This window comes from Athalia rosae, chromosome 2, assembly GCF_917208135.1.
Source record: "Athalia rosae chromosome 2, iyAthRosa1.1, whole genome shotgun sequence".
NCBI lineage: Eukaryota > Metazoa > Arthropoda > Insecta > Hymenoptera > Athaliidae > Athalia > Athalia rosae.
Window position 1 is genome coordinate 22,561,255 of NC_064027.1, and position 23,296 is coordinate 22,584,550.

At 37.4% G+C, this 23,296-nt stretch overlaps 3 protein-coding genes across 5 annotated transcripts; 2 read left to right on the plus strand and 1 right to left on the minus strand.

The window, feature by feature from the left end:
• The first annotated feature begins 373 nt into the window (after positions 1–373).
• Positions 374–7,536, plus strand: LOC105689496 (DDB1- and CUL4-associated factor 10). 2 transcript variants are annotated; one of them, XM_012406538.3, is made up of 7 exons: positions 374–1,096; positions 1,188–2,364; positions 2,482–2,595; positions 2,808–3,005; positions 3,319–3,490; positions 3,849–4,064; positions 4,145–7,536. In XM_012406538.3, the coding sequence occupies exons 2-7, from the start codon at positions 2,159–2,161 to the stop codon at positions 5,348–5,350; spliced, it is 2,112 nt and encodes a 703-aa protein (XP_012261961.2). In that variant the 5' UTR covers positions 374–1,096; positions 1,188–2,158; the 3' UTR covers positions 5,351–7,536. The 2 variants fall into 2 exon arrangements, with proteins under 2 accessions (XP_012261961.2, XP_048506177.1); XM_048650220.1 differs by lacking the exon at positions 374–1,096 and having other exon boundaries at positions 1,170–2,364.
• Positions 7,537–7,907: 371 nt separating this feature from the next.
• Positions 7,908–9,842, plus strand: LOC105689482. Its single transcript, XM_012406518.3, has 2 exons — positions 7,908–8,068; positions 8,162–9,842. The coding sequence occupies exons 1-2, from the start codon at positions 7,968–7,970 to the stop codon at positions 9,573–9,575; spliced, it is 1,515 nt and encodes a 504-aa protein (XP_012261941.2). The 5' UTR covers positions 7,908–7,967; the 3' UTR covers positions 9,576–9,842.
• Positions 9,579–22,782, minus strand: LOC105689481 (protein Skeletor, isoforms B/C). Of its 2 annotated transcripts, XM_048650215.1 has the most exons (14): positions 22,493–22,782; positions 18,887–19,027; positions 17,157–17,229; positions 16,864–16,972; positions 16,596–16,758; positions 16,261–16,520; positions 14,252–14,351; positions 13,631–13,815; positions 13,254–13,559; positions 12,970–13,141; positions 12,701–12,894; positions 12,399–12,623; positions 12,147–12,320; positions 9,579–11,330 (listed from the first exon to the last, which is right to left on the minus strand). In XM_048650215.1, exons 1-14 carry the CDS (start codon positions 22,656–22,658, stop codon positions 10,254–10,256), a joined length of 3,345 nt encoding a protein of 1,114 aa, XP_048506172.1. In that variant the 5' UTR covers positions 22,659–22,782; the 3' UTR covers positions 9,579–10,253. The 2 variants fall into 2 exon arrangements, with proteins under 2 accessions (XP_048506172.1, XP_048506173.1); XM_048650216.1 differs by lacking the exons at positions 9,579–11,330; positions 12,147–12,320; positions 12,399–12,623; ... (3 more) ...; positions 13,631–13,815; positions 14,252–14,351 and adding an exon at positions 14,463–15,858 and having other exon boundaries at positions 22,493–22,775.
• Positions 22,783–23,296: the final 514 nt, after the last annotated feature.

Genomic DNA, 23,296 nt, shown 5'->3' on the forward strand with positions numbered 1-23,296 from the left:
CAGAAGGATTTGGCAGCACTAGCGATATCCTCCGGCCAATATGAAAATTAAAAAATGTTGCCGCTTTTCAAATGATTACCCGGCAAAACTATTCAACCTGTAATTTGGGAGTCGATTCATTGGGCAAGGGCCAATTTTTCTTGTGCTTCAATCCACCAAAACACAAAAAATAAAGCCTTCTACGAAAATCATGTTTCAAAAAATTACACTGTGAGAAATGAGAAGAACTGTAATGGTTTGCAATATACTGGAAAATCACTTTCCATCTGAATCATTTGAAATCTAACAATATTGTGATTACCGATTGAAAAAGGAATAATGAAAATTATTTTTTTCCAAAGATGTCACTACCTTACGGTAGGGTAGACAGGATAACTAAAATAAATTCGATTCAGTATGCTTCTACTGAAACAACCCCGATTGATTCGGTTCACTGTATAGTATTATACTAACATTAGTAGCACATCAATTAGTAATTAGTATGTATAATAGTGCAATGGGACAACAATATAACTACTTTCAATGATCAACGGTTTGCATACACAATCGTAGTTGGCTATACAGGTAATTTTGAGCGCTGGTGCAGCGGCGCCATTTACTCGCCAACCTTCGAATCGTCTACGTCGTCTCCATGCAATTCGCTGCTAATTTAATTACACCTTATAATATGGGATTCTAAAGCTTGTGATAATCAGCTGAATAATCAATCAGAGAATCCTACCCCGTCGGGATGTATAATGTGGCTTAATCAAACAACTTAAAAATGGTGATGTGATGCATCAAATTTATAGTGTTTTACAGTTAGACTCGCTGCAGGATCTCTGCTCACTTTTAAAGTGTATACTTAGTGCATATGGATATCTGGGAGTATTTGTACCGGATCCTTGCATTTCATGCTGCAAGAAATGGTGAGTTATGAGATTTGATTCATTTAAAAAAAACTTTCTTCCACAGAATTTCGTAGTTTGGCGGTCGGGTACCTCCGGCTCGACTCGTTACGATTCGTTGAAAGTTTCAAACTGTTCTTTATCGCGCCTTCTTAATATTTCGATTCGGGATGAGAATTTTTATCTGACAACGTCTGTGAATTTTTAACGTAAGTACGACCAGAATACATTCGCTTTCTGTTCTATTCTCAATGTGATTTGGAATCGCGATATTTATTCATGTTTATTTATGCATTACAGAGTTCAGAGTGTTCAGTACTGCATTCTTATGCGCCTGTGTGTTGCCAATGTAGCTCGCATATACAATACAAATTTATGGAGAATGGCTCAATAGCTATGCTGATTGTGAGTATTAAAAAATATCACAGAATGAAAAAGAACCGCTGATGAACCAGAAGAAAAATATCAGAATCATTGTGGTTCTTTCGCGGTGACATCGTAAACGCTGGGCATGCTATCGTCTGTGTTGGGACCAACAAGTTCCCTGATACTTTCTTTGTGAAAAATGTTCCTTGAACTCATTGTCAGTACGATTTTTACCACCAGCAAGCGCAAAATTCAAACCTCCATCAATGTCGATTATCATCTATTAATAATATCGATATTACTCAGGGTTCTCACTTTAACCGACCGAGTTGAACACAACGTAAAGATGGAGCATAAGCCAGTGATGCGCTCTCTCTTGATCATGGACGCATAAAATATTATTCGTAGACTTACAATTAATATTATTTCATACTTCCATCATTCCTCCGTGCTTCCATGCTCTAGAATCTAGATGGTCATTTGATTCAAACTTCAAGTATGTATCCTCTCGAGTGCGATTTGATATAAGTCGAATACCGCAGAAGATAGATCGACTTCGGTATGCTATATAATTTCCTGCAGTGAGCGAGAAGAATCACAGAGAAAATATATACGGGAAATATGGTCAACATTTTCCTAAGTTTGCAAAGTAGTCTAGAAGTTCACACGAATTTGTAGTATATTAGTTGTTATCTGGTGTTGAGATATTTTGCGCAATTTACGGCCATCAACATCGATGTTACATAAAATTTCTGGTCCCCCAGCGAAAAATATAATTTCGCATTAATATAACATTACAACGTTGAAATTTGTTTAAGTGACATCTGAGCTGTTGCTGTACCTAACCTTGCTCAGGCCTTGAACTTCGGTTCACATTCGGATAACTAAAGTGACTTAAGTTAAAAATGCCCAAAATAAGAACTAAACAAATTTCGAACAGCTCATGGCTGAGACAACGAGAAATTGGATTCAAGTTTCCTTTAGGCCACAATGATCGCTTTTACAAAACACTTTACTCCGCTATACAACCATGCACTTCATGGGACCACGGAGAAAATCTTGCGAGTGCCATGCATGGAGGAGTTTTTAATCTAGAATACTCACCTGATGGGTAAGAGACAAAAACTATGTCCTTCCCAATTATGTCTAATGTTTTAGATTTGGTCTTCAAGCAGCTAAAGTGCCCTGCTAGGACATCGAGGAGTAATTGCTGTTTTCATATTTTCAGATCGCTACTGCTTGCTGCCTGCGAAAAGCGGAGTATTTTGATGTTTGATCCACTATGCAGAAAACTCATACATGCGATAGATAATGCTCACAATGATTGCGTCAATTGTGTAAGGTAAGTACTGCAATGAGTTTAAGCTTTGAGAAGACTGAGACCGCTTTTGGGTTATCTCACAAATTTAGGATTCGTTTGCTATTGAGCATTCAATGTTATATTTCCCCTTTGTACCTTTTTTGCCCTTACAGCTTAAATTCGATTCATTACAGTCAACCTTACAAATAGTTCTGATAGATTTTTATGTCTTTTTTGCTGTTCCATTGTCTCAGGTTTCTGGACCAACGGATGTTTGCTACTTGCTCGGATGACAGCACAGTGGCACTTTGGGATGCTAGAAATTTAAAACAGCGCATCAGAACTCTTCAAGGTCACTCAAACTGGGTCAAAAACATCGAGTATAGTCCTAGCGACGGTCTATTACTCACAAGCGGATTTGATGGCAGTATTTATACATGGGACATAAATAGGTAAATACAAAATGTTTAATGTGGGCACAGAAACAGTTTTTTTAGTTATATTCCTTTTATGGGCAATGAAAGTTTAACTCTATATAGGTAGCAGCACTGAACACTTGGATGGTGATGACCTTGACTTTTTCTTATAATTATTTTATTAAATTATCCTCCGGTAGACAGAAAATATTACACAATGAATTCATCATTCGTGGGAGTGGGGTCTGACCTTAAAATTTGAATATTTTTTAATTGGCACTTTAGTGAGAGATTGTTAGGTGACTAATGGAACACTTGTTTAAACATGTATTGATTTTTCTGTTGACAGTTTTACAGAGAATAGTTTTTTATATAACCGAGTATTTCACACCAATGGACTAATGCGGACTAGATTGAGCCCTGATGCCACTAAAATGCTGATATGCACAACCTCTGGATATCTAATCATCATCCACAACCTGCAGCTTAGCACATTGTCGCAAGACTTAGCAGGATTCAAGGTATTTTACAAATTGTAATCGATATATTATCATCCATTAATTTAGAATCACACTTATTCACAACTCTTTCCTGCAAATCTTCAATAATCTTTGGTTATAAATACATTTAGACAACAGAATCAGCTCCATGACTTTGTCTCATTTTTAATTTCTACTTAATGCAAATATTACTGATTAAGCTGTAATCAAAACTGATAACACCGATCTCATGTCCTTAATTACTTTGGAGCATGTTTGTTAAACAAATACTAAATACATTGACAGGAGGAGTGTTTGAAACATACTACTAACCGAGAAAAAAACCATGATAAGAAAATTTACTGAATTTCGATTAAGTTTTTCCAATTTTTTTCCACAGCCAAACTTGTATCGGCTTATGCAACTATCGCAAACTACGATACCAGTGGCAGCTAGTTTCACTCACCTGTTTGCAAACTCCAGGACTCAAAATCGGCTAGAGTTCCTGACTGATTTTCCTGTAGGTGATGACGCCGAGGTAATTTCGAGTCTTCAAGTACATCCACAGGGCTGGTGCGCTCTCTCGAGAAATGTCAGTAGTGGAGAAAAATCAGAGGTAATAATTAGTCGCTGATATTAACATTGAAGATAAAAATGATAAAAGTCAGTTTTATAGACTTGTATGTGTTATTCCAGTGGACTTGTGTGCATGATATTCAAGAGCGTGACGTAACTGAAGCAGAGGAACAGATAAAAGACATCGAGGATTCGTCGATGCAATTCAATGATCTTTCGGATGAAGACTTTCAAGAGGAGCAACACCCACAGCCATCACGTTCTGGAATGACTTCTCCTTTTGTAATAGATAGCGCCAGCCGTGCCCGAATCGTTCAGGAGGTGACAGACATCATGACTAATTCATTTGTGTCAACGGATGCAGCACAGCCTGTTAGACCATCGAGAACTAACAATTGGCAAGAGATTCCGAGGCGAAACTCAAGGTCCCAGACTCGTGGTAGCAGCCCAAGGCTCGAGAGGAACATAATGCGGACTAATTTCGGAGTGGTTGAAGTCAGCTCATCAGAAAATTCCTCAGAATCTAGACTGAACTCAAACTCTGAGGATGAAGCTAGAGCAAATAGGCTCATTCAGGGAAGCGAAGATAATGATGAAGAAGGAGAAATCCCCCAGCGGAATAATTTCAGTGCGAATAATATCACCGATCACGGACACAATCGGGAAAACCTCGAAGATTTTAGACTACCTAGACAAAATTCTCAGCTTAGTGATTTCAGACGAAGGAATGTAATAGACGGCGTTCAGCTACACGTAAGTAGCACAGATATATGGGAAGCTCTTGTCGCTATTAGGGAAGCAAGGCTCAGGAGAGAACGAGAGAGAGAATTTCATTCCTCAGGAGAACGGAGGGACTGGCTTCCCCGGTCTACCAATGGGGTTAGCGTAAACATCCCTAGGTCTTCTCACACAGTTGTTATAATTGGAGACAGAGCAAGGGTGCAGAGTCAAAATAGGCAAGGCTTACAAACTATGTATGCAATACCTCGCAATCACAAAATCCACCAAAACACTCCTAGGCTAACTCATTATATTGAGGAGCCAAACGTAGGCTCTGGTTATATAAAGGAACTGTGTTTCTCCTCTGATGGAAGGTTGATCTGCTCTCCATTTGGTTACGGTGTACGTTTGCTTGCGTTTTCAAGTGAATGTCAGGACTTGTCCAACTGCGTACCTGCTGCCAATGAGGCGGTACAGCTTTACGAGCTAGCGACAAACGTCAGTCATTCAGACATCGTTGTTAGCACCAAATTTTCTCCCAAACATTGTTTGCTTGTGTCGGGCTGTTTAAGTGGGAAAATCGTCTGGCATCAACCAGTGGTTTAACTAATTAATTTATCTGGACATTACGATTTAGGCATTCTTCGTATGTAATTGTAGAAAGCAATTATTAGACGAAGTTTGATATATATAATTTTTTTTTTAATTTTATTTTTCCTGCAAATCCGTCAATAAACTTGATTCAACTTTTTTCCAATGAAATTAAATTCACCTTCATAGTTTCCTAGCTCGTTACAATCTGATAGCCATAAATTTCAAACTCCACCATTGGTTTCGTATTCTATGGTACTGTTGTAGTTACTTGTAACCATACAATTCTTGAGAACCTTATTTATTGTTTTCACTCACATAAATGAATTGTACATTTTTTTTTTCTATTTGTAATAAAAAGAGAATCAAAATTTGATCGTAACAGTATGTTTCAGAATTTGATCTGATATAGCTATCAAGTTTCTACATCAAAACAGATAATCAAAACTTTAGTTTGTTTGCAAAAGAAAAAATAATTATTTTTGGTCACTTTTGTTGCTTATTCAATCCTTGAACTGACTAGATAAGGGGTTTTTTAGAAAGAGGATTTTTTAAGTGTTTTTGAAGTACAACAATCATTGCTAATATATTCACGTTGCAATTTGCCGTATGTAATTATAATATATACATAGATAGTTAGTTAATATACACTCGTTAGAAAATTGTTTCTGGCGATTGTTTTTGGCTGTATACAATTAAAAAAAATGGAATTAATAAATCTTGTAGTTTCTAAGTTTTTAAAATCAGACTCCTGTACTTTACGCGGAATTCGACTCGATTTACTTGATTCGTTACATTTGGTTGTCTAATTTTGCTAACAGAAAAACATAATGACAGACAAACACAAAAATACACTTGTATATACTTGTACACAAGCACTGTGAATATACACGTATGATATTAGTTTGCTTCGTTATTAAATTGCCGAAAATTTTTTGTAAAATATATTGAATAATATTTTGTAAATAATTTATTGTCTAATTTGTATAATATGTATTGTTTGTTGTATATTATTATGTGACTCGAGTTATTCGATAATTTGTGTCGTAAGTATCCATTTCAAGCAGATTTTCGAACCAAACAAACCTGTATTAAACTTGAAATTTTGTGGGATGAAAAAACAAATCAATCTTCGTCAATGCGTTTATAGTAAGATTCTCGATCAAATGAGCAAAAAACAAGAAGCCAGTGAAACATGTTACGAATCAACTAACAAGCCAAAACATATTGTTAAAGAGTAACATTATTGTCCGTATACACATATGTAAAAATATAAAATAATACTATGGGTAGTTCAATCATGTGTATAAATATTTAAATTGCGAGATGTTGAACTGGAAATGATTATTTTTTATTTACAAGTTTAGTTCAATCATAAATAACAAAAGTAATTGGGCAGGCGGATCTTACAGAAAGTAATTCTGGACAGGAGAAACAGACAAAAATTCGTTTTTTTTTTGATAAATTGAAAGAAAAAGTAAACAGAAAGCGCGAATTTGTTACTGAAGAATCCTGAAATGATATTCTTCAGATCATTGTGCGATGACATGACACTCGGACAATTTTATTGAACTTACATAATACAGTATAATGAAAAAAAGTACTTAAATAGTTAGAAAACAGAAAACGTACAGCGATTTCCGCATTTATTTGCATCAGGTGCACACGACGTGAAATCTGAATTCATTATAAAGTGATTATTCCATAATTGATTGCAAATGTCGATATTATACCTAAACCCAGATAAACATTATTATTGTACATAAATCATCTTTCAAATGACAAACAGCTGTTTGTAGATGTTAATCAAGGTACGTTCATGACTACGTCGCACAGTATAGGTATCGGTGTGCAGTACCTATTATAAGAGGGCATATCGCATCAATTTATCCTACATCATGTACATAATGAACATTCACAATATATACATACATCATAGATGTACCTACATATTCGCAAAATATGAATATTAAATATGTCGAGGACAATTATACTACGAAGGATTGCTGTCGTTCGATCGATTGATAGTATATGAAGTACTGATGGATCGGTGATACAAAGACTACGCGCAAGTTATATGAATTGCACGTCTCCCTAAAAGGAAAAAAAAGAAAAAGGAAGAATTCATGTAAATTACTTCTTAATGCCCAAAAGGTTTTTGTAATACATACCTATGTATACCTATAAAATTGTTGTCGTTACTCTTCGTTTCCTTTTACTCTTTTACCTTTTTGTCTATAAATAAATGTCTTTTGCCGATGCTATAAATATATGTATACATATATAATATTTGAACGTATATTATATAATGCAATTATGAATAATATTAAGAAAATGTTTTTCAGCTCACAATTTCTTCTATGCCTGAGATATTAAGCGGTGGTATAAATAAAAAAAAAGAAAAAAACAATAAAATCATTTGGATGTAATTCATTATCGTGATTGTTAGCTTCAGATTTCCAAAGCGTTCGATTCGAATCGTTTAAATAATTTGACAGATGTTTAGACTGGGAATTCTGATTTTTATTGCTTGATTAGCAATTGAATAATGTGATACCAGGCGATAAGACGGTATATATAGGAGATTGTAGTCCACTTTCAATCTTCGAAGAGGGACAAAAACGAAGCCAAAATGAGCGTCATGGGCAGAGTCCTGTTTTTAGTGGCTGCTGCTCAGTTTTTCACTTCAATAATCTGCGATGCAAATGTTCCTTCAGTTTGCGGCGACTGGTCGTAAGTACAACGGTTTTTGATTCATTTTTCCATGCAATTTTAAAAACCTCAAAGCAATTCACTTTCTAATTTGACTTCTATTAATTTTTCTAGACTCCAGTACATCTTTTTGCTGTCACCTTCTTTAGGGCAACTACCGTACCTAACAAAATATTTGAATAGCATCAAGTCAGCGGCGATTTTGAAAAATACGGAATACGATGGCTTCTTGCAAGTGTTATGTGAACCGCGAGACTGGGAGGATATTTATCGTCATACAATCGAGTGGGACGTTTATTTGGCACATTCCGCTTTTTGTATCGACAAAAGTGAGTTTTCCGCACTACAATTACGTCTCCACCGTAATAAAGGTAAAAAAGTTTTGACAAACGCGGCTCTGAGGAATCTTATAAATCGTCAAACTATAAGTTCATTCATTAATAATGACAATAAAAATTATATCGACAAAAATAATTTGGAGACAATGTCGAACAGCGAGGTTCTCAGAGATCTGAAAAAAGTTAGAAAAATAAATTCTACAACATCCGACGTTCTTCTGAGCTTGTCTGAGATCTTCAGAAATGTAGATATAAAAAATCTCCTGATTAGAAAACGCCGATCAGCCGTTGAACGCGTGACCGATCTTTCTGTGGTCAAGAAAAGGTCCAGTAAAACTACCCCGGGTAGATCGGCGTCGTTGAAAAAATCTATTTGCGACGATCACAATTCCGATGGCAATAAAAAAAAAATTACAACTTCCGGTGGTTCGCAGTCCAGAGGTTCTTCGTCAGCAAAAAAAAATAGCGCTTCAAGGACTAAAAGAGAGGAACCCACCAGCACTCCAGCTACCAGCGACCTTAATCGTGTTCCGGTGAAAAGAGCCGTTAAAAGAGGACGAGGACGTACAGCGTCGGCCACTGATGCTCCGGATCCAAGTTCAACCCCCTCGTCTCGACAAAACGTTGACGACGACGATGCCGAACTTTCAATTACAACGACGCAAAGTGCTGCAAAATCTAAAAGACGTTATGGATCACGTCGTGGATCATCATCTCGTGATGAAGTTGGAGAAACTACAACCGAAGGAAGTTCTGCAAGATACCGTAACCGTTATCGCGATGAAGTTGGAGAAACACCTACAACCGAAGGAAGTTCGTCACGATACCGTAATCGTTATCGCGATGATTCTGGAGACGATGACGAAGCTACTGCTACTGCAACTGCGTCACCCGATGGTAAAAAAAGGGTGAAATATGGGAAAAAATCGTGCACGCTTACTGCATACCAAAAACGCAACGGCGTTCGTCTGCCTCCCGGATGTGAAAGAGATCCGGATAACGATGATGATGCTGACGACGATGCCGATCTCAAGGATTCAGGTTCTCCTGATATCAATGATGCTGGCTCGCCACCCAACGTCGATTGCGTTGTTTTAGACAAGGGTATGCTTGACGACGTTTCTGCTTATGTCTATAATTTATACAGATGGCTCAACAATCTTCAAAAGAAGAGAATGAGAAGACCCTAATAATGAGGATCATTTCTTGAAATTTATTAAAACAGTCGGCAATTCTATTATATTAATTAGGTATATATTTACAAACTATTTCTGCAAACTTAACAATTTCTAATTAATAATACAAATTTATCGATATCAGTAATATGAATATACTATCGTATATGTATCTATATTTCATTATGAATCCCTAATCATTTATGTAAATTTATGTAATTACATGTATCTTCATGCGTATATAAATGAACAAAATAAGAAAAAAACTGTCTGGGGGTCGAAGTCGTGATAATTTCTTCATTTTTTCAACTACTTAGGTGAGAACGACCCCGGTGGGTGATTTTAATGGAATTACATGATTATTAAGTTCTCAATTGCAATACTTATTGGTGAAGTAACGGTAAAGATCGATGTATCTAATAATTGATTAGTAAGAATAGAGGCTCCTACGTTAACGCGCGCCCATCCGTGTCGCCTAAAACAATGTGAAGTTTATAATTAAAATATTATTACTGTTATAATTAATATTATTATGTCATTATTATAATCATCATCATGAATATTATTACTATATTAAAGCACTTTAATCAGAACCATATTTAATTATCGGGCTATTGATAACAGATTGCTGATTATTATTGACACGATGAAGTAATGGAGGCGTTCGTTTCCCCACCCGAAATAGTTAATAGATTATATGACAAAGTATAAAATGACGGTAAGAATAATCCATTTGATATTTGCCATGATCAATTCCCCCGCACTGGGCGATTCGGTGTCGCCATTTTCGTTGTGATGTATATGTTTCGAATGATCGTGCTGTGAATGATCATGGTGATCATGCTCCCCCGGGATATCATGATTATTTTTTTGATTTATAGTAGGAGTAACTTGCGCGTGAGTTACAACGCTCTCGGTATTATTCATTCCGTCACTAGAATCATCGTGTCCAGGAACGTGATGCGCCGATCTTCTCGATCTTTGAACAACAGTTAGTCTTGTGGATCCCGCATGATTATTGTTTCTGTCTTTGTACAAGGATCCCGATGAACTTGTGGAAATTTTTCTGAAATTTTGTTGCTGTAATTGCGGTATATTGTCGGTTCTCAAATCTCCGGGAATGGGCGGTGGTAATTCACCTCTGAATTGTCCAAACTGAGGCGTTCTGCTCAAAGCATCGGATGAAATCCTGCTTCTTAAACGTTCTGACGAAACTCGAGGGATCGATCGAGCTAAATTTTGATCTTGAACTTGAGTACCGTCTGCTGTAACCAACCGACCTTCGTTCACTTCTTTGTTGAGTCTCGTGGGTTTCAATCCTGCAGGATTCTCCACAGCGCCAGCAGGTACAGCTGGCAAGTAATAAGCTTCTAATCGGTCAGCTGCTGTTTCCATGTCCGTCGATTCGTCGTTTAATCTTTGCTTGTTTATTAATAACTGAGCTTTTTTCCTCATCATTTGATTCCTCTTCTTGCTCTGGTTTCGGTCTGGAGGAGAAGGAACGAACATTGGTTCGAAACTATCCAATGGACGATACTCTTTACCGTTTTCAGGGATATCGTCATCCATTTCCGATGATCCACCCTCGAACCGTCTGTCTTCCGCGAATTTTGTAACGTCGGTAATCCTGATGATTGGTTTAAATCCACCCTCGACAACTACTGACTCTGGCTTGAATCCTGTATTTCTTGCCGGGTCTGTTGGTACAGTTGGTTTTGGTGTCTGCTGCTGTACGTCGGTCTGAGACATCTTTGACTCGATGGTATTTAGCTGATTGAGATCGTTTTTCGTTAATTTTGTCAATGATTGAACGTTGTATCTTTTGCTTGGCGTAGATGATAACAACGATGGCGATGACGGTGATATTGATGAAAGTACGTGCTGCTGGGGCGAGGGAACGCGGTAAATCGTTTTTTTTCTACCTTCTACAACGTGTAGATATTGATCATTGGAAGGTCTTTGATTTTGCATACCGGTGAAAACCAGCCCAGTTCTCCCAGGGAGTTGCTGTAGCATCGGTCTTCGAGTTTGCTGTGTCGGTCTACGCTGAACTAATAAAATTTGTGGGTCTGGATTGGCCAAATTTGGTCTAGCTAAAAGTCCAGGCGCCCCATGTGCGAAGGCAAATTTTAAACCGTACGTTGCCGCCAGTGGTATAATTTTTTGGTTGTTCGAAAGTCGAGTGTCCTGTTCGCGTTCCCTTACCTCGTAGCCAACAAGCGTTGAAGGGTTTGGTTTTTTATTCACCAGTTTACCCGATGGGCCCTGAAGTCGTCCGATGGGGGGTGAATTTTTGCCATGCGAATTTTGCGTGAATTGAGGATGTATAATGACGGTTTTAGTCTCGGAATCGCGGAGGTCGTCGTACGATTCAAATGACGGTGAATTGTTGTTGTTAAAACGTATTAATTGCGTTATGGTAGAAGCTGAAGCTTTAGCCGGGGAGCTGCTCTGATGATGAAGATTATAATGATGATTATGATGATTATTTGGTTTTCCAGATGCGGGCAGAAGGGTGTTAGCGATGAATGAGGGATTACGTGTGTATTCCCGATGCTCCTGGAAGAATTCTTGCCCTGGTGTTACCTTGCTAGACACTCTGACGCTTCCCGAACTTTCTGAATCCAAGTCAGAAAATTCATCCAATGCTTCGGGAGCCTTAGCGTAAACCTCACGAACTTCGCTGGCCGCTCCTTCGGGCGAGATGTCACAGTCATCGTGAACGTTGATCTTCCAGCCGAGATAACGATGAGTGTAGCACTGTAAATAACAATGAACAAAATCCAATCATTTAAAAATCCCAAGTAATTATTCTCACTTTTCATCATTGTCAATCACCTGATAATAAACAGTGTCAGGTGTATTTTTATCGGGAGTCCAGTGAACGACTCCAGGATCTTCGCCTGCGTCACATTTCAACGTCAAGGTTCTCTGGTAAGCTCCGAACGATGAAAAGTCGTCGGAATCGACATTCTGGTCTGGTGTCCAGTAACAGAACCTCCCTACACCCGTCAACTTTGTTTTTCCACGTATTCGTTCTACTCCGGCGTATATTGTTACGTTCTGCATTGCACAAAATCGTCAAAATTTTCATTAATATCAGTTCATCTTATACATATATTCTGTCGCCGATTACTCACCGCCTTTTCTTCTGGAGTTTTATGCTGGTATCCACCGACGGAATCGTCCGTAATGTAGAAGGGATGGTACCTCGCCGGTACTTCGGAATCCGAGCCAGCCTCAACAATGAAACTGTATTTTTTTCCTCTTACCACGTTGATTTCAGGAATCAAAAGACCGTTTATGTACCACGAAACCCCCCAGCCGACGTGTCCTGAGGATAAAAGAATGTCCGTCAATTTTCAAGTTAATTGAAAATAGGCAACAGAAGTGTCCTTGATGTATTCACCTGTGATTGCCGAGTATCCGTGTTTTCCACCTGTTGGTCCCATCTGGGCATAAAAAACACCATCTTCAGGCTCATCGCACTGAATAGGCGGGATCACCCAAGCTCCTTTCTTCGATGCTGGTGCGGGAGTTGCGGGCCCATGAGAAGGTCTTCGGGTGGTGATTGCGGTTTGCTGGAGGAAACGGAAACAAAAAAATGTTAAATAAATTGCGAGTCAAGAGATTAGAAGTCTATAGGCAATTGTTCATTCTATTTACCGGCGCCTGATACGGTACGGTAATTACCTGAGAAGTGCTGTCCTTGTCTTTGTTCACAAGGACCTTTTCATTATCCAGAGTATCTGGCATTGGGCAATTCCAGCGAGGCGGTCGACCGAATTCAATGAATTGATCTTTTTTTAGATATTCGCTGTGAAAACTGACTTCTTTTCTTTCATTCAAAGGTCCGATGGCCCATATTATCGCCTGGCTACCGTTCGTTGTTATGGAAACGTCCAGCTCATCTGAGGCCTTCAGAGGACGTTGGTAGGTCACTATACTGTAGCCGTTCACCATAGCCGCGTTTAAAAGGCTGACGGAGTTTGTGTCGTCCTTAAAGTGTGGAAAAAAACCAGGGTTACAGATTGTTTGATATTGAAATGAGAAATAAGGTCACCTCTCACCTGTATGCGTACGTCAGGGCAGCTGCCTCTTCGACCTGAACATTGAGATTTGGCATCCAAAAAGTAGTCGACGGCGTATCCTTGGAGTGTCTGTTTGTCGACCCAAGCAACGACGACGTCACCGCCGATCATTACGGTCTTTTTAGGGTCGGGTGAGAGACCGAATGACATGTACTGACCGTCGTCTGAAAAATTGAAATTAGCGATTAGATGTTTTGTTTTGTTTTCATACCGAATGGTAAGAATTACTCTTGGCTGAGGATTATGACGATGATAATAATGACGACGAGAGTAATAATATGCTTTGTACATTCGCGATTCGATTTCACCATTTTACGTGACGAGAAATATAATGATGATCGGTATGGGTTATAAAGGTGCGGCCCTGCAGTCAGCCTTTCTCTTGACATTTTGCAATCTCAATTCATTCAATGGCATCAGAGAATGTCGTAAAAGGCGCCTCGCGCGTTGTCATAATTACAAAAGTGAAATTAAGAAGTCGCTCACTGCGAGACAATTCGACTGTATCGTCGGAGCGTATTTTAGTCCTTCTTATTTTTGCATACAATGAAGAAAGGCAAATTGAAAGAATTCAATGGTCACAAATTTTTATGCACTCACCGAGTTTTGCAACGAGTTGAAAAACAACACTGTCTCCGGCTACTGCCCATCTCACTTCGAAGGCCAAGTCATCTTGAAGGATTTCGCAGTTCAATTTTGACTGAAAATTACACGAGTATTAGAATTATATGAGTGATAACGAATTGCTGTAAATTGTAGATTGTTCCCGTAGAAAATTTGTAAACTAAAATAAAGGAAATAAAATGAGATATTCAAAAAATATTCATATTTATTAGAGAATAGATGTACAATATTTTCAAGTATAAAAAGTATAAAAAATATGTGTAAATTATGTGTACAAAAATCACTGGCTCAATGATAAAAAAATTGTATAAAACTTCACACGGAAGTTACCACTAAAAATGATTAGATTTGGATAATTATTATGTAAGTATAAAAAAGAGAAAAAAATCATATCAGAGACATCAACCTCTTTATCATTTTTGTTATTAAAAACAAAAATTACTAATAATAGAGAGAAAAGCTGTTCGATATATCACAGTTCGGAAGTATAAGTAAAACAAATTTTCAAAAAATTGCTAGAAATTGTTGTCAAAAAACAAACGTATAAAAAAAACTTAGAATTGTGCGTACATCGATGATACAATTCTAATAGAATCATAAGGCAGGTGTATACATACGGATCGTAACTTAAAAAATATTCACTCGTCAATTTTTCAATGAAAAGCTATCTCATTTATATAGTTCAGTTTTGCTTGTAATCCGCCAATTTGCTGGAACTTTTCTCTTTCTCTTATCATTAAATAAATAACTTTCATATCACATAACAAAAATTAACACAGCACGAGCCTTCGCATATCTTTACCCTGTTAATCGCGATCTCATCCCTCAGATTCTCTACCAATTCCATTGAAATCACGCAGCAGTCTTCCGATCGCACCCTCTCTATATTATACGATTTGCGGATCACAATATCTGTCAAAACTCAACCTCAAATCCTAATAACGCACGTATGAATTCAGATTCTGATCTCCGGGGTATCTCAAGAATCTTGCGTACGACCCTTGATTCTGTTGCTGTTGCTCTTCTTGTTGCTGTCTAACAGCCAAAGCTTGATCAAAGTAACCTCCGTTATTCGAAAAGTGATGGTTATTAGTCAATTGTTGGGGATATTCCAATTGTTGTTGACGATTAATGTTAGAATATTGATTTGGATAAGGTTGTTGTTGCAGTTGTTGACGGTTGTTGAAAGGAGTAGAGAAGCTTGTTCTGACGTTAGCAATTTGTTGGAGTTGTTGGGGAATAGAATTTTGAATATCGTAGGTCGATTGTTGGCTATTCCCGTTACGAATAAAATAATCCTGATGATTTGAAATCTGCGGTTGAAATTGTGGGACCTGCTGAATAGGTTCTTGCTGTTCTAAACTTTTTGGTATCCTGTAATCGACGGATTGTATAACTTGGACTTGGTCATTTCTACGAATAATCGGCCTGTAAGTTGTTACGCGGAGATCCTGTTCTTGATGTTGTTGTTGTTGACCATGAGAAGATAAAGAAGATGAAGAATGCTCAACATTTGATGCTGGTGATAAAGTAAACCGTTCTTTACCTAATTGTCCCAACTGTCCCTGTCCTCCGCGCATATTCTGCAACACAAGGACAGAGACAGGGGTATATAATTCATACAACGTTAAAAAAATTACCAGTGTACTACGATCGTGTGAGATCTCACGCTCAATCAGAACCCAATACCAAAGCTAAACATTCGTTGTTTAGTACCTGGATCAAAATAATGCAGCTTGTATCGACGATTCGCAAAATAATTCAAATCTGTTTCATTCGAGGCGTTTTTTTTTCCTTTCAATTCCAACGGCCCTCGTTAGAGGATTTGTATGCATTCTTGTCGGTGACCGTTTTCGCAATTCAATTCGCCTCTGACGTTTGTTTTTTTTTTTCTATTTCAATTCGGAACAATATTTATCGCTAAGTTCACGAAGTGACTAAAATTAGTAGAAGTAACGATAATATTATTCAGATTAAATACTGACCTGTGGTGAAACTCCTAGCATTTTCAATGAAGGGGGTACGTTCAAATTCTGTGGAATTTTGACGTGGCCAAAATCAACGGTAAAAGCTTCGCACCAGACTCCGAAATGTCCGAGCTGGTGGACCGTCAGATCTCCAGGTAACGTTAGAACGATTGTTTTTTGAACGTATCTGCGAAGGGGTGCCGTTTTTCCATTTTCATCGGGAATTTTTATACCCTGTGGTGTCGGACTAGGACCAGGACCCGCCCAAAATTTGGCATCTAATTGAGATGGGGGTAACGAAAATGAGACTTGATTTATTTCGCAACGATTTCTCAGGAGATTTCAAAACTCACCAGGCGCTTCTCCGTCGTAACTGAAACCGGGGATGAGAAGGGTTTGAGCGTCGACTACAACAATTGGTTCCGAACTGACACCGTGAATGCCACTTAGCGTTCCCAGTTTTTGAGGCCTTGGATAATCGAATCCACGAGGTATCTTAACGTCTCCGAAGTTCACCTGAAATTTACGGAAGTTTCAGGGTTGTATTCAAATGGTTGGCTAAAATTTCTGCGAATCTCGGTATAAAAATTTTCTCCGCGGTGGATAATGAAAATATCTTACAGAAAAATCGTCGCACCAGAGCGAGAACCATCTTATATTGTTGAGCGTTTTTCCCTCCGGCAATGTTAAAGTAATATCCTCTTTTCTGTATTTTCTTAGAAGTCCAGTTCTGAAAGTATAGAAAGATTTTTAGAAAAAAAAAAATCTTCAAATCACCTTTCAGAACGAATTGCCACAGGCGCATACGTATACGTATGAGCATCGAGCACAGATATATATCTTGTATTTATCGCGGGCACGAAAGTAATTAACTAAATGGTAAAAATTAGAGTGAGAAATTTTAGAAAACGCACCTTCCTTTCTCGTCCGGTACTCTGAATCCATTTATAATCGGTGCTTTCGAATTCCCGGCGTAGAAATAAGCGGCTGCAAAAAGATAAATCATCGATTAAATATCGAAATTAAACGATTGTTCGATTCGCTAAATATAATAATAACTGTTATGGTCTTTTTTCACGGTAATATTCATGATCTCATTACTTTCGGATATTCTCAAAAAAGGTAATAAGAAAGATAAAACAATAGAAATACATTAATTAAAAAAGAATCGGACAGGTGTTCCGCCAATGCGTTGATTTTGTTTTTTAATTTCCATTCGATTCGTATTTCGAGGACTAAGTATATAAATTATAAGTACATAAGTATCCTTGACGCGATCGCAGAAAAGGATTCAATTTCTTAATACTTTTTACTTTTCATATTTTTAATTCGCTTAAGGACGGTATATTATTTATAGGTACCTGTACATAATATGAACTACATATAGGTATATACCGGCTGCTTTTGTTCCTTTTCTCTTACAATTAAGAGTCTCTGTACTGTCTCTTTATACTTTACAAGCTCACCGGAACGGAATTGACAGTCTTTTCATCTTTCAGATTTTCCTGCAACTTTAAGCGTCTAAATACCTTTGAGGAGGCATCGGAGAAGCGTCGAGAGCATTGTTGAATTTATTTTGAAAGTGAAAATAGGTAAATTAAACCATTTAAACAAAATAAAATAAATGAAATCTGTTACAGAACATTTACTTTACCTTTCGACAAATTGATATAGTTGTCCGTTGTCGAACGGAATTTCATATACCGCGCTCAAAAAGCAATTACGAGATCCAGTTAATTATTTTCCTTCCTCCCCCCTTCCCACACCGCGCTCCAAAAGCATCAATGTCGTAAAATATAAGTCTAGAAGCGAGAACCTTCGGTGTGAATCGACTCCCTTATTAATATCAATTTTCCACGAAATAAAATTATAAATATAAAGAGCAGGGATGTAATAAAGTGAGAGAAGAAGAAAAATAAATGATAAAAAACTGGACGATAAAATTGAAAAAAAGAGGTGTTGAATTTTCTTGTGATATGGCGGCCAGTGTACATTGCAAATATACTCAAATAAAGTTATGCGTAACTATGGAAATAGAATAAAAATCCCTTCGGGAAGGATAAAAAAAAAAACGAGAACTGTCAGCTGTGAAAAAAATTAAATTCTCTTTGGGTTTATCGTTATTTATTCGCGATGTAGCTGGGAGTGAACTGCAGATACTCGTGTAGATGCCGCAGGCGATTTTCTATGGGAAGTATTTTTCGTTTCCAAAGAAAGTTTTCTACACTATACAACCGAGACGCGGTATACCCACTACCCGTGCGCGAAAAGTTCATTCGAAGATTTATGGGTGCCCCGATAAAGTTAAAGTTTATACCTATCTTTGCTGTAGTAACGACAACCGTTTCCATACACACACACATATATACAATTCACTCCTGCGTTTTGCACTTTTCAACGTGCGATTACGATTTATATTCGCTTAAATGATTTAACGCGGACTTTCGGTTGCGAATAATCGAGCGTGTGCCTGAGACGTCGTCATTTTGGCAGTGAGGTATAAATTGAATTTTTCGTAACTTGATCTGAACAAGGAAGCGAAATTTTGTTCATTCATTCATTCATTTTTTGTGTATCTGAAATCAATTCGGAATCACCCACTCGAACAATCGAACAAATAACGAAAACTTTGATCTCTCTTTACCTGGCCCTTCACCGTCGTATGTGAGATCTTTGATGTAAAGAGTTCTTGCATCGACAGCGAACACCTCACCGGAAACTCCGTGATGATATTCCGTAAGCTTCCCGAGCGATTTTCCGTAGAAAGCTGCCTCGCATGGTTGCTCTGTAAAAAAATAATAACACGGTAAAAGAGAAAATATCATTTATTATTACATATGGATTTTTATGCCAACTGCAGGATAATCGCCATTTTTTCTCCGCTCTCGTTCGATTTTGATGAAAAAAGAAAACAGCAAAAAAAAACTACTTATAAGAAATCTGAAAAAATTCGCCGAGAGTGCCGTGGCCTGCAGTAATAAAAAATTATCTTTTTATCGGTTGATACGAAAAAACGGGACAGCTACTCGTAAAGTTGAAAAAAAAAACAAACTAATTTACGATCAAGTCTGAAGTTTATATATTCCGTGTACTTTTATCACGGCGTAGTTATCTGTCTCATCTAAAGTTTGCATAAATACAGTTCGGTTTCTCCGGATCTTCTTTTTGGTTTCATTTTTCAAAGGCAATGTCGATAATAAACATCGACTCGCGAGGAGAGCAAAATCGTTCGTTGGTCGTTCGTTCGGACAGCAAGGAATGCGGTTTAACAACGTCTGTATAACGAGTGCTATGGAATATCAAGATATAGTTGGGTATATAAGGTATGTACACAACGTATATACATTCATACATATATGTATGTATGAATGTATGTATATAAGGACGAACTGTCGAACAACCTTTATAATTCTGGACCGGTAAACGCTGTTAAGCCGCGCGCGTTGCAGATCGCTTTTGCCGGTTTTATGCTACGTAAACAGCTCTCTGCCACTGGGCAGAGGTATGAAATAAAATCAGAAGCAAAAGCAACGATATTATAAAAGCGCAAATCATTCGCGGCAATTTCAAGGAGTTAGTTTAATATTATACCCTCCTTCCATCCTCCCTCCTTTATGAGTATACAGTAGGTGTACCTATTCATGAACCCAAAGTAATTCAGCGGCTGAAGCGTGAAGAAAAAAAGAAAGAATTTGGAATAATAAAAATAATAAGACAAATACTGCAGAACAGCAAAAATGGATTAAACCTCAACGGAGTTTAATGTCCTCTGCCTGCCATTAGAACCGGCGTACCTCTATAATCATCTTTGAATTTTTGAGAGGCTAACTCCTCATACTAATCGCTGTTGCAACATGGTGGCCTACTTCCAAACTCTTTTATGCCTAAGATCACATCCACATCTTGTATAACCAGGCCAGTAAACTCACGGTACAATAATGATTCTTTTTTTATGCATTATTATTGAGATATACATATCATCTGTAGCATATAAATATATATGTTATTTGGTTCATCTTGTCTGATTTGAGATTAACGAACATTATGAAATACATCACATTCCAACGAATTATAATTTTCATATTTTCAATCGTTGATTGTGAGTAGAATCGAACGGAATTGATTGTGAGATTATAAAATTACAAGAAATCTGTTCGCTCTGTATTAAAAGAAAACTCAAATAGGTAATCGAAATATGGAAGATTGTACAAAATTTGAATACCGGTATACTCTCGGTGTCAATGACATATAATTTGGTTGAGTGGAATCGCAGAAATACGTATACTTTATTTATTCATTCATCGACTATTTCGTATTTAGGAAATGATCAGGGATTCAAGATCAAAAAATATATATATATTCAATTACCTGGTCACTCTACTCGTATCGCAATAAAGAGAGTCAAACAAATCAAGAAAAATCAAACGTCATTCATCGCCAGCGTTTCAAAATCCTTGTCGTAGAAAACACGGCCTCGGTGTTTTTTGATTTTATACCCGCAGGGATCACGGACCATCGACCTTTCCGTGAAGTAATAGATAACGGACTCGAAATTTTCGGGGAAAAGGGAGGGAAAAAAAACAAACTTTTATATCAAAAACTAAACGACATATCAAGAGAGTGAGAGTCGGAATTAACCGAATACTTTTCGGTTTTGATAATATTTAGCAGCTCGATCGTTTTGACAACATAAATATTTCGTCTACCGCATATGTATAGTCAAAAATTCAAACGTAAATTTCTAATTTACATTCTCCTCAAGTTTTACCACTCTCCTCCACCATCACGACCCGCGGCGATATTCGTTACATACATGATTTGGTCGTCGGGTATACGTGAATCAAACTAAAAATCACGTAGACGAAGAAGACTCGTGTTCGATTGCTGATAATTTTGCGGTTGGAATAAGTAGAGTAGAAATTCAATACGAAATAAAAAAGAATAAGGATTCTACCTAGTTTTCCCGTCAATCTTGGCAGGTGATAATTATAATTTCGATCGTTAAAGAAAAGATGAAAAAAATTATTCCATCGAATGTCCACCACAATCGTATAAATATATGTAGCTACTTCTGTTTTCACTCTTGCATGTTCCGCTATAGTGTATCAAAGTACTACGTATAAAGAAATGATGTTCTAGATATTTTATTTCACTTCCTTTACGGTTCATTTCACCCGGCGATCTAGACGTATATATATATCTATATCGTATATATACCCGTGTTGCAGATGATCAGTTTTATTTAGAATATAAAAAATATATATATCTACCTATCAAAAACGCGAGCTACTTTTCACGTTGAATTTTCAGAGCGTGCAGTCTAATTTTTGAATAATATCATTGAATCGAGAAAACCCGATTGAAAAAGATACGCATGGGTATTGGAATGTTGATAATTTTTTTGTCCCCTATCAGTTATCGTTTTTTCCGAGTCAATTTCCTATGTAAATTTTTATGTATGATGTGTAAGTCACACAAAAAAAAAAAAATTAATAACCGTACATCATATTTGACTATAGAATCGTCTCATCCACCTGATTCAGCGACAAATGATGACAAGATTGAGATGGAAGTGAAAATAATGGCGGGTTCAAATCATTTGCCACCTTCGTTTATGTCGTATAATATACAGAGTGACCGGACAATTTCTTATTTATTTTAACGCCCGGCTGCTGCAGCAGCTGGCAACTTATATGTATACGTATGTAAATATACATAATGGACACGGATGTGTATTTATATAGATATGTTATATACATAGTGAAGATAGTAAGTGAAAACCGTGCTCAGGTGAAAGGTAGTCGCTGTCGACGAGTCGAGTGTATAAGGTAAGTAACTACAATACGCACACACACACACATATACATTTATATATATAAAATATCATATTCACAGTATGTATACAAAAGATTCACATCATCATTTGTTACGAATATATTACAAACATATACATATGCATGTTTTCGCAATTTCATAATGTATTACAGGTATAGTCGACAGTTAATATTCCGTATGAATATGATATGATTGAAGAAGTTTTCGAATTTTTTTTTACCAATAAGCCTAGATGCCAATTATGAGAAAAAAAAATGAAGAAATGGCAGAGGAAAATTTGATTGGAAGAAAAAATGGTGTACGTGGGAAGAAAATTTTGTCACGTTTAGAAACGCACAGAGGTGTACAGATGTGTGAAACAATTTCTCAGCGGTGAAGAGTTGAAAACTCAAAAAAGGAATAAGAAAAAACTCACGTAAATTTGATAACGAGATGACGATAAAAGCAACGACTGTAGCGTGGTTCAGAAACTTCTTCGACGATTTGTACTTGTTAGTCGGAGCACTTTGAGTTATATTTTTTTCTGACGAGCGGTGGTAGCAGCAGGAGCACGAGGCCAAGGGTGGTCCTGATCGCGTCATGTTGCAGGCTACTTGATTACTGCCTTTCAAAGTAACCGGGAGTTGACCACCTAGCTTCGTTTGGTCCCACCACGCGATCCTCTTCTCGTATCGTACACCTTCTTACCTTTTTACCTTCCTTCCATAGGATCCCTGCTCTTTAATATCACAAGGATCGTTCGCGAGAAGGAAAAGGATGGAGGTAACACGCGTATGTGTGTAGAAGGAAAATGAATAAAATAAATACATCGGCAGATTTTTAAGAACAACTTTCAGGAGAAGGGGGAGGGGGGAAGCTTCACGCTATCTCATTATAATATTCAAACCGTTGCAGCGATAGAGTTCAAGCTGATATAAAATATTCATGCGAAAAATAATAAGTGAATAGGTAATAGAAAAAATGCAATATTTGCGGTGTTTCAAGATTTGCAATTGTTATGCGCGTGGAGAGTTGGAATGGTTGCAGTTTCTTCGGTTCTCTTAGTTTTTCTGATAGGTGACGATGATCTTGATCCATTTTTCAAACCGTAAATGCAATAAGATACAACGACGACTTACCGTATTATACTCTCTATTTTGTCATGGCTGGAAAGGTATGCGGATCAGTGAACAAATAACAACGCGCACCGGCCGCAACTGCAAACGCAATATTATTCTGT

Bases quoted from the DNA above. Each gene is read 5' to 3' on its own strand.
- LOC105689496 (XM_012406538.3), top strand. From the start codon at position 2,159: ATGCCCAAAATAAGAACTAAACAAATTTCGAACAGCTCATGGCTGAGA. The intron at 2,596-2,807 runs GTAAGTACTGCA...CCATTGTCTCAG, and splicing joins GATTGCGTCAATTGTGTAAG to GTTTCTGGACCAACGGATGT. The intron at 3,006-3,318 runs GTAAATACAAAA...TTCTGTTGACAG, and splicing joins TATACATGGGACATAAATAG to TTTTACAGAGAATAGTTTTT.
- LOC105689482 (XM_012406518.3), top strand. From the start codon at position 7,968: ATGAGCGTCATGGGCAGAGTCCTGTTTTTAGTGGCTGCTGCTCAGTTT. The intron at 8,069-8,161 runs GTAAGTACAACG...TAATTTTTCTAG, and splicing joins TCAGTTTGCGGCGACTGGTC to ACTCCAGTACATCTTTTTGC.
- LOC105689481 (XM_048650215.1), bottom strand. From the start codon at position 22,658: ATGACGCGATCAGGACCACCCTTGGCCTCGTGCTCCTGCTGCTACCAC. The intron at 16,521-16,595 runs GTGAGTTTTGAA...CATCTCAATTAG, and splicing joins TTACGACGGAGAAGCGCCTG to ATGCCAAATTTTGGGCGGGT. The intron at 13,816-14,251 runs GTGAGTGCATAA...TCAATTTTTCAG, and splicing joins TCAACTCGTTGCAAAACTCG to ACGACGGTCAGTACATGTCA.